This window comes from Schistocerca nitens, unplaced genomic scaffold, assembly GCF_023898315.1.
Source record: "Schistocerca nitens isolate TAMUIC-IGC-003100 unplaced genomic scaffold, iqSchNite1.1 HiC_scaffold_137, whole genome shotgun sequence".
Lineage (NCBI taxonomy): Eukaryota > Metazoa > Arthropoda > Insecta > Orthoptera > Acrididae > Schistocerca > Schistocerca nitens.
Window position 1 is genome coordinate 2,706 of NW_026045678.1, and position 9,687 is coordinate 12,392.

Genomic DNA, 9,687 nt, shown 5'->3' on the forward strand with positions numbered 1-9,687 from the left:
AAGAAGAGGACGAAGCGGATGGCTGGTGGGTGAGTGCATTTATTTAGGCGGTCGACAAGGCAGTGCGTGATGTGGCGTTGTGACGGGGGTTTGCTCACGTGGCCTCGTTTGTGTTGATGCGCAGGAAGATGAGATGCGGGCAGACGCAGACGCGTACAGAGAGACGAGCCCGGTCTGCAGCAGGATGTGTGGCGCGGCGCGCCGAGTGCAGAGCAGCGCGCGCCGCCTGGGCCGGGCTGGGCCCGCCCGGCGGCGGGCCGCGCTGTTGTCGCGGACGTGAGCGCCCCCTGGCGGGTGGTCGGAGGCGGCGCGGTGGACGTGTGTCCGGTTGGCCAGTGCACATTGCGAGTGGCTGGCTGGCGGTCGGCGGCGAGACGGGAGAGGAGGTATGTGTCGCGGGCGCCTTTGCTGCGCTGCGTCGTTGCGTGCCTGGGCGTGCGCCTGTCGACTGTGTGTGACTGTGTTGGGCGTTGTGCCACGTACGTGTGTGCTCGGCCGAAGGCGTCGGAAGAAAAAGAGAGAGAGAGACGGGCGGGAAAGTGGGTCGGTGTGCGTGCGTCGCCCGTGATGCGATGATGTCGCGTCATGTCATGTCATGTCTTTGCGAAACGGCTGCCGAGAGGTGTGTGGTGGCGAGCGGGAATGTGCGTTTGGTGGTTGCCGGCCGGCCGGCAGTTGTTGGTGGTTCCTCCTGTGTGGTTGTTTGTGCTGCTTTGATGGCAACGTGGAAGGACGCCGGTTTTTCCGTGCCTTGCGTGTGGTTGTGTCGACGGTGACTGGTTGGGGGTGTGCGCCGATGCACGTGCCATGTTGTTATGTTTGGGTCGTGAGTGTGTTTTTGGCTGTGTTGTTGTGTACGGGAAGGGGGAGAGAGGAGGAGGCGGCGGCGGCGGCGGCGGCGGCGGGGGTGATAGTGCGTGCAGTAGTGCCGTTGCGACGGGCGTCGGGTGGAGCCGTGCGTAGTGGCGGAAAGGTGTAGGTTGCGGGAAGCGAGCCCGTCGCGTGTCGTCGTCGACGACGGGGTCGCGTGCGCTGTGAATCGAGAGTGGCGGGAAAGGGGCAGCGTGCCGCTGTGTCGTGGTCGTTAGCAGAGGCCTGTGTGCCTGTCCGTTTGTTTTCTGTCGGACGCTTGGTGCGAGGTGTTTGTTTTGTTTTGTTGCCGCCGCCGCGGTTGTTTTTGTTTGTCGGCTGTGCTGTGTCGGTGGGTCGGCGAGCTGTTTTGCGGTGCGTGAATGTGTTGGTGCAAAAGTGGCGGCGGCGTCATGGCTGCGACCGCGACGAGCCGCGGGCGCGCCATTGATGATGTTGAACACAGAGCGGCTGTGTGCAATGGGAGGCCTTGTGTACGGGTAGCGGTGTTGTCGTACGTGCATCCGGCCCGGTGCGGAAAGCGCCGTTGCGGTTGCGGGTTGCCTCTGGTCGCGACGTGTGGTGCTCGGCTTTGTGGGTTTTTTTGGTGCCCCTTTGGCCGGTGGGTGGTGTTTGTTGTTTTGTGTGTGTGTGTGTGTGTGTGTGTGTGTGGTCGGTCTCTTTGGCGCTCGGTATATATCTGCCTCCTGCTCGGTCTTGTTGTCGACGTCGTCTGTAGTTTTTTGCGGCTTGCCGACGACCGACCGACCGAACTACTACCTACCTGTGACAGCTACGTGTGGCGCCCGAAGGTGAACGTAACGTGACCTCGGCGCCCTTAGCCTAACCTAAGATGTCCGGCCGTAAGGTAGGTGCGGCCACCTGACGCCTCACGTCCGAACGCTTAACCTAACTTTGACGCCTAACCTAACTTTAACCCTTAACCTAACCCACGTCCACCTAACGTAACCTAACCTAACCCAAGCGACGCCAACCCTAACCTAAGGTGTTGTACACTGCGAATGTCGAAGGCATGTTATAGTCTTAGGTGGAGAGCACTACACGCAACAAGCGGCTACACGGGTAGCAGGGGTTGTGTGGCGTGGGCTGGGCGGTTTTGTTAGGTTAGATGGCCTTGGGCAAGTACAGAAAGGGGGCAACAGCAGCCTCAACGGGTGCGGGGACCAAGCAGCAATCGGTATCGTTTGTTAATTGTCAACTGTCGAAGCTGCGTTGGTACAGTACCGGAACCGCAAGCGCTGACAGAGAAAGCACCGAAGCTCTGCAATCGTGATAAGGTACAGAAAGCTGGCTGACGCCAGGGATAAATTCTGCCGAAATTGTCACAAAGGTACAGACGGTGTTTTAGAAAGGCTCGATTGCATGCAACCGGTGGTGGTGTGTTCGTCGCTGTTTGAGTAGTAGTTTTGATCCTGTAGTGAAGTAGAGGTGGATGGTTCCTGTGAAATATTGTGGGTGGAGGTTACACCCAACAACCGAGCTAGGTTTAATAATAATTGGCTCCTTTGACCGACCTCCCGACGCAGCAGCATTAGTGGCAGAACAACGGAGAGACGGATTTTGGAAACACATTTCACATACATTTTCCTCAGCATGTTAGGGTCTTAGGTGGAGATTTCAATTTACCCGATATAGACTGGGACACTCAGATGATGTTCAGGACGGGTGGTAGGGGGACAGAGAGCATCGAGTGACATTATACTGAGTGCACTGTCCGAAAATCACCTCGAGCAAAATGAACAGAGAACCGACTCGTGGAGATAACATCGTGGACCTACGGATGACAAACAGACCCGAACGTGTTTCGACTCTGTATGTGCAGAACAGGGACGCAGTGATCATAAGGCCGTTGCAGGGAGGACGGTGTATCTATCTGTTTTGGCTAGCAAGAGTAATAGAAGGCAGATTTGCAGACGACCCGACAGATGAAAAGGCAAATGCCTGTTCCGACACTGACAATGTTGAGTGTTCATGGAGAAAGTGCAAGGCAATGGTAAAAATGCGTTTTTAGACAGGTACGTGCCGAGTGTCGAACTGTGAGGGATGGGAAAAAAAACCCACCGTGGTATACTACAACAACAACGTTAGGAAACTGTTGCGAAAGCAAAGAGAGCTTCACCCAAAGTTTAAACGCAGCCAAAACCTCCGAGACAAACAGAAGCTAAACGATGTCCAAAGTGTGAGCGTAAGGAGGGCTATGCGTGAAGCGTTCAGTGAATTCGAAAGTAGAACAAACCCTATGTACCGACGTTGACAGAAAATGCTAGGACGTTCCGGTCTTGCGTTGAATCAGTAAGTGGCTCGAAACAGCATATCCAGACACTCCGGCATGGTGATGGCATTGAAACAGAGGATGACACGCGTAAAGCTGTGAAATACCTAAACACCTGTTTCCAAAGCTGTTTCACAGAGGACGGACCGCACTGCAGTTCCGTCTCTAAATGCTCGCACGAACGAGAAACCGGCTGACATCGAAATAAGTGTCCAAGGAGGAATGGGAAAGTCCGCCGGACCCGACGGGATTACCAATTCGCGATTCCTACACAGGGTACGCGAAACAACCTGCCCCCCTTCTAACAGCCGTGTACCGCAAGTCTCTGGAGAGGAAGGGAGGGTTCCAAATGATTGGAAAAGAGCACAGGTAGTCCCAGTCGTCGAGCAGATGCGCAAAAACCATAGACCCATATCTCTGACGTCGATGTGTTGTAGAACATGTTGTTTGCTCGAGTATCATGTCGTTTGTGGAAACTCCAGAGTCTACTATGTAGGAATCCATGTTGGATTCCGGAAACAGCGATCGTGTGTGAGACCCCCAGCTCGCTTTATTTGCGCATGAGACCCAGAAAATATGAGATACAGGCTCCCAGGTGGATGCCATTGTCGTTGACGTCCGGAAGGCGTTCGATACAGCTCCGCACCGTCGCCTGATAAACGACGTAAGAGTCTACAGAATATCAGACCAACTGTGTGGCTGGATTGACGAGATGTTAGCAGACGGAACACAGCATGTTGTTATCAATGGAGAGACAGACGTCTACAGACGTTAAAGTAACCCCTGGCGTGCCACGGGGGAGTGTTATGGGACCATTGCTTTTCACAATTCATATCATATAAATGAGCTAGTAGATAGTGCCGGACGTTCCATGCGTCGTTTCGCGGATGATGTGCTGTATGTAGTATACAGAGAGGTTGCAGGACGATCGGCAGCGGATAGGCACCCGGTGCAGGGAGTGGCAACTGTCCCCTTAACATAGACAAATGTGATGTATTGCGAATATACAGAAAGAAGGATCGTTTATTGTATGATTGATTATATGATAGCGGGACAAACACTGGTAGCTGTGACGTCTGTAAAATATGTATCTGGGAGTATGCGTGCGGAATGATTTGGAAGTGGAATGATGATCAGATAAAAGTAATTGTTGGTAAGGCGGGTACCAGGTTGAGATGCACTGGGAGAATGCTTAGCAAAAATGTAGTCCATCAACAAAGGAGGTGGCTTACAAAAACACGCGTTCGACCGACCCATACGTGAGTGTTGCCCACCAGTGTGGGATGCGTAGCAGGTCGGGTTGACGGAGGAGATAGAGAAAGGTCCAACGTTTCGTCACAGGGTTATGTGGTAACCGTGATAGTTAAGTGGCAGACTCTGCAAGGGAGGCGCTCTCTGCATCGCGGTGTAGCTTGCTCGCCAGGTTTTCGAGAGGGTGCGTTTCCGGATGAGGTATCGAATATATTGCTTCCCCGTACGTATATACCTCCCGAGGAGATCCCGAATGTAGTAAAAGTAGAGAGATTCGAGCGCGCACGGAGGCTTTCAGACAGTCGTTGTTCCCGCGAACCATACGCGACTGGAACGGCAAAGGGAGGCAATGACGACAGTGGCACGTAACGTAAAAAGTGCCCTCCGCCACACACCGTTGGGTGGCTTGCGGCGTATAAATGTAGGAGGTCGGCTGTCGTGTGTGCTTGGAGGCAGATTCGGTGTGTCTGTAGTTGCGGACGGCGGTCAGCCCCCCTCGCGTAAGCGGCGAGGGGCGGCGGCGCTCGGTTGGCCGGTGCCGATGTTGCGCAGGCGGCGCCCGTTTTGTTTGCGGCGGGCAATTTTGTGAGAAAGGGGCGCGAATGTTGGCGGGCGAGGTGGCCCGACGGCTGCGGGCCGATCGGGAAACGGTGGGAGGGCGATGGGGCGGCGGAGGTGCGTTTGCACGGCCGGCATCGCCGCACGCCTCCGCTTGTGTGGCTGTGGCGGCGGCCGCGCTGGCCGGGCTGGCGCGGCGACGGTGTGGCACTTTTGCCGAAGGTTTGGCCATTGTGGCGGGTCGTCGGCTGGGGCTGTGGGGGCGGCATGTGGGCGGGGGCGGCGATTCTCGGCGGGCCGAGCCAGGCTGTAGCGCGCGGTAGCTGCAGTTTGGCCGTGGTTTGCGGCGCTGCCGTGGCGACTGGTTGGCGACTGTGGTGTGGCCGTGTGTAGCCCCATCCTCGGTGGTTTGAACGGCGCGGGTGGTTGCGGCGCAGGTTTGGGGCTGGTCCGCACAGGCTGTCGGACGTTGGGCGGTAGCAAGCGCGGGAGGCGCGGCGCGGCGGCGCGCAGAGTGGCGGCCGCTCTCTCGGCCGTCCGCGCCCGCCCGCGACACTGGCTGGGCCTGGCGGCGCGGCGGCTATTCTCTGCCGCCGTGCTTGCCGCCTGCCGCTCTCGCTCTCGCTCTCGTGTGTGTACGCGCGTCGTCGAAATAATGGCAGATCAGGCGGCTACGAACGAGACTGCTGCGGCACCCGCCGCCACCGGCACGACGAAGAAGGCCAAGTCTGCGGCGTCTGCGAAGAAGCCGCGCGCCAAGCCTGCGCACCCGCGCACCTCTGAGATGGTGACGGCCGCCATCAAGAGTCTGAAGGAGCGCGGCGGCTCGTCGCTGCAGGCGATCAAGAAGTACATTGCCGCGCACTACAAGCTGGACGCGGAGAAGCTGGCGCCCTTTATCAAGAAGTACCTCAAGTCGGCCGTCGTGGCTGGCGAGCTGGTGCAGACGAAGGGGAAGGGCGCGTCCGGCTCTTTCAAGCTTGCCGGCGCCGGCGGCGGGGCGGCCGAGGGCGGCAAGGCCCGTGCCGGCGGTGCGAAGAAGAAGCGCGCCGCTCCGGCCAGCAAGGAGAAGAAGGGCGCCCGTGCGGCCGGCGCAAAGAAGGCTGGTGGCGTGAAGGCGGCGACCGGTCGGAAGGCGGGCGCCGCCAAGAAGGCGTCTGCGGCGTCGGCGGCTCCCGCGGGTGCGAAGAAGGCGGCTGCGGCCAAGCCGGCCAAGGCCAAGTCGCCGTCGAAGGCGAAGAAGGCCGCGAAGGTTCCGACGAAGAAGCCGAAGGCGCCGCGCCCGAAGAAGGCGACGACGCCGTCTAAGGCGAAGGCTTCGCCCAAGAAGAAGAAGTGAAGTTAAAGTAAAGAAAGGAAAGGGGAAGGAAGGGAAGGGCTGGCGCTTGACCCCGTCGTCCCCCACCCCCCTCCCCCGCGTCGTCTAGTGGCGCGCGATGGCACGGCTGCGCGCGGCCCAAAACGGCCCTTCTCAGGGCCATCAGAGGACGTCGGGAAGGCGTTGATTGTCGTGCTTGGCGCGTTGTGTTGTCTTGTTTGGGTGGCCGTGCGTGCATGCGCCGGGGTGTGTGTGTGTGTGTGTGTGTGTGTGTGTGGGGTTGGTTGGTGTTTGTGTGGCGTTTCTGTATGACCCTTGTGGGTACTGTGTGCGTGCCGTGGTGGTTGGATTGTGGGGCCGGTGGCGGTAGGCGGCGGCGCGCGGTAGCGGAGCGGTTGTGGCCGTTTTGTTTTGTATTTTGTGCGGCGGCCGACGGTTGGTTTCTCATGTTTCTGGAGACTCTGTTTGTTTGCTTGCTTTGCGGATGGCGCGTCTTGTTTGTTATGTGTGTGTCCTCTCTGTGTGAAAGGGGGACGGGGACGTTGAGACGTGGAAGTGGCCGGCGGGAATTGGGAAGGCGCGGTGGCGCCTCGGAGACGGCGGCGGCCAGCCACCCGTGGTGACGTCGTCCGGCTGTTTGTTTGTGTGTATTTGAAGGGGTGGGGTGGGATGACGTCGATTGTGATTGTTGGCGAGAGCGGCTGTGTACGGGAGGGAGGGTGGGGAATTGTGGTGGTTGTTTTAACGGGGCTAGAGAGAGAGGCTGGGCGGCAAGACCGACAAAAGTTTTGCTCGCGACGGAGAGATGTTAGTGGCCCTGAAAAGGGCCGTTTTTTTTGTGTTGCGCGCGTGCGGTGCCGTGCCGCGGCTAAGCGGTTTAGGCGCGCTCGCCGCGGATGCGGCGCGCGAGCTGGATGTCCTTGGGCATGATGGTGACGCGCTTGGCGTGGATTGCGCACAGGTTGGTGTCTTCGAAGAGGCCGACGAGGTAGGCCTCGCTGGCCTCCTGCAGGGCCATGACTGCGGAGCTCTGGAAGCGCAGGTCGGTCTTGAAGTCCTGGGCGATCTCGCGCACTAGGCGCTGGAACGGCAGCTTGCGGATGAGCAGCTCTGTGCTCTTCTGGTAGCGCCTGATTTCTCGCAGGGCGACGGTGCCCGGCCTGTAGCGGTGGGGCTTCTTGACGCCGCCGGTGGCGGGCGCGCTCTTCCTCGCCGCCTTGGTGGCGAGCTGTTTGCGCGGCGCCTTTCCGCCGGTGGACTTGCGGGCCGTTTGCTTTGTGCGGGCCATAGCGGTTAGCGGTGCGTGCGGTAGCGAAGCGTCCGGTGCTGCCTTGACAACGGGCCCGCGCGGGCCCGTGCTGCGCTTATATGCCCTCGGTGCGCGTGGTGGGGGGAGGGCGGGCCAGAGTCTATATAGGGGGGCGGCGCGCGCTCACGGCGCACCGTAGCCGACTCGCTAGCGCCGGGTGAGGAGCTGCCGCTTGTGCTTTTTTTGTTGCTTGAGGAGGAGGAAGAATGACAGGCCGCGGCAAGGGAGGAAAGGGGCTGGGCAAGGGTGGCGCCAAGCGGCACCGCAAGGTGTTGCGCGACAACATCCAGGGCATCACGAAGCCCGCCATCCGCCGCCTGGCTCGCAGGGGCGGCGTGAAGCGCATCTCTGGTCTGATCTACGAGGAGACCCGCGGAGTGCTGAAGGTGTTCCTGGAGAACGTGATCCGCGACGCGGTGACGTACACTGAGCACGCCAAGCGCAAGACTGTGACGGCCATGGACGTGGTGTACGCCCTGAAGAGGCAGGGGCGCACCCTGTACGGTTTCGGCGGTTAGGCAGGCAGCCGGTGTGCTGTGCTGTGGCCTTCCCGCGGCCGTGCCGTTGCCCGTGCTTGGTGGGAGAGACGAAAAACGGCCCTTTTCAGGGCCACCACACTGTTCGGAAATTGAAAAGTGCGAAAGGGTCTGTGTTGCCTGCCTGCCTCTGTGTGTGTGTGTTTGTTGTTGTTGTTGTTGTTGTTGTGCGCCTCTGTTGCTTTGCGTGCGTGCGTTCCGTTTGGAGTTTCGACGTGACGTGTGTGATGATGGATGCGGGAGGGCGCGGCTGAGTCCGGTGTGTGCGTGGTTTGTTTGTGGCGCGGGCCGGATCATCGATCGGATCAGCTGTTTGGTTTGGTTTGGTTTGTCCTGTGCCTGTGTGTTTGGAGAGCGCGCGCGGCGGCCCGCGTGTCGTCCGTCGTCGGGCCGTTACGCGCTCTTTTAATTATGAACATATTAACAATGATCACATCACATTATTGGTGTATTGATGTCGTTGTCGTTGTTTGGAACGCGACTGTGCGTGCGTGGAGGGGTGCAGAAAAAATGTGTGTGTGTTCGGCCACACGGGCTGTGGACAAGATGGCGGACGTGCGCCGGCGCTGTGGACGTTGTTGTAAAGTGCGGCGAGGACGACGGAAACTTTGCTTTGGACGTAGGTTTGTGTGGTGGCCCTGAAAAGGGCCGATTGTTGTGAGGCGAGCCGGCAAGGCAAAGGCGCGTTTGCGTTTGCGTGCAGGGAGCACGCAAGCGCAGCGCCGCGGTCCCTGTTTAGGCCTTCTTCTCGGTCTTCTTTGGCAGCAGGACGGCCTGGATGTTGGGCAGGACACCACCCTGTGCGATGGTGACGCCCGACAAGAGCTTGTTGAGCTCCTCGTCGTTGCGGATGGCGAGCTGCAGGTGGCGCGGGATGATGCGCGTCTTCTTGTTGTCGCGGGCCGCGTTTCCGGCCAGCTCGAGCACCTCAGCCGCGAGGTACTCCATGACGGCGGCGAGGTAGACGGGCGCCCCGGCGCCGACGCGCTCGGCGTAGTTTCCCTTGCGCAGGAGGCGGTGGATTCTGCCGACCGGGAACTGGAGCCCAGCCCTGCTTGAGCGGGACTTTGACTTGCCCTTGACTTTGCCTCCCTTTCCGCGTCCGGACATGGCGTTTGGCTAGTGGCGTAAGCGCTAAACACGTAACCGTAACGGTGCGAGCCGCAGCGAGTCGAGCAGCGGAGTGCGTGCGTGTGCCGGCGGCGGCGGGGTGGGGGTCCCTTTATGGGCTCGGGTGCGGCGGCCGGTTGCGCGCGCGCCCCATTGGTCGGCGGCCGCAACAGGGCGAGCTGGTAAAGGTGCGGTGTTGCGGTAGCGGCGGGTGCCACTGTGTGGGGAGACGCTGACTAGAGCGGAGCGCTTGCTGCCTGTTGTTGTACGTTCGAGATGCCGCCCAAGACTAGCGGGAAGGCCGCCAAGAAGGCCGGCAAGGCGCAGAAGAACATTTCGAAGGGCGACAAGAAGAAGAAGCGCAAGAGGAAGGAGAGCTATGCCATCTACATCTACAAGGTGCTGAAGCAGGTGCACCCCGACACGGGCATCTCGTCGAAGGCGATGAGCATCATGAACAGCT

General features: G+C 59.5%; 1 protein-coding gene across 1 annotated transcript; it reads right to left on the reverse strand.

Moving 5' to 3' along the window:
• Positions 1-593: 593 nt before the first annotated feature.
• On the reverse strand, positions 594-1,373 carry LOC126219068 (uncharacterized). Its single transcript, XM_049942132.1, has one exon. The coding sequence runs from the start codon at positions 1,371-1,373 to the stop codon at positions 594-596; it is 780 nt and encodes a 259-aa protein (XP_049798089.1).
• Positions 1,374-9,687: the final 8,314 nt, after the last annotated feature.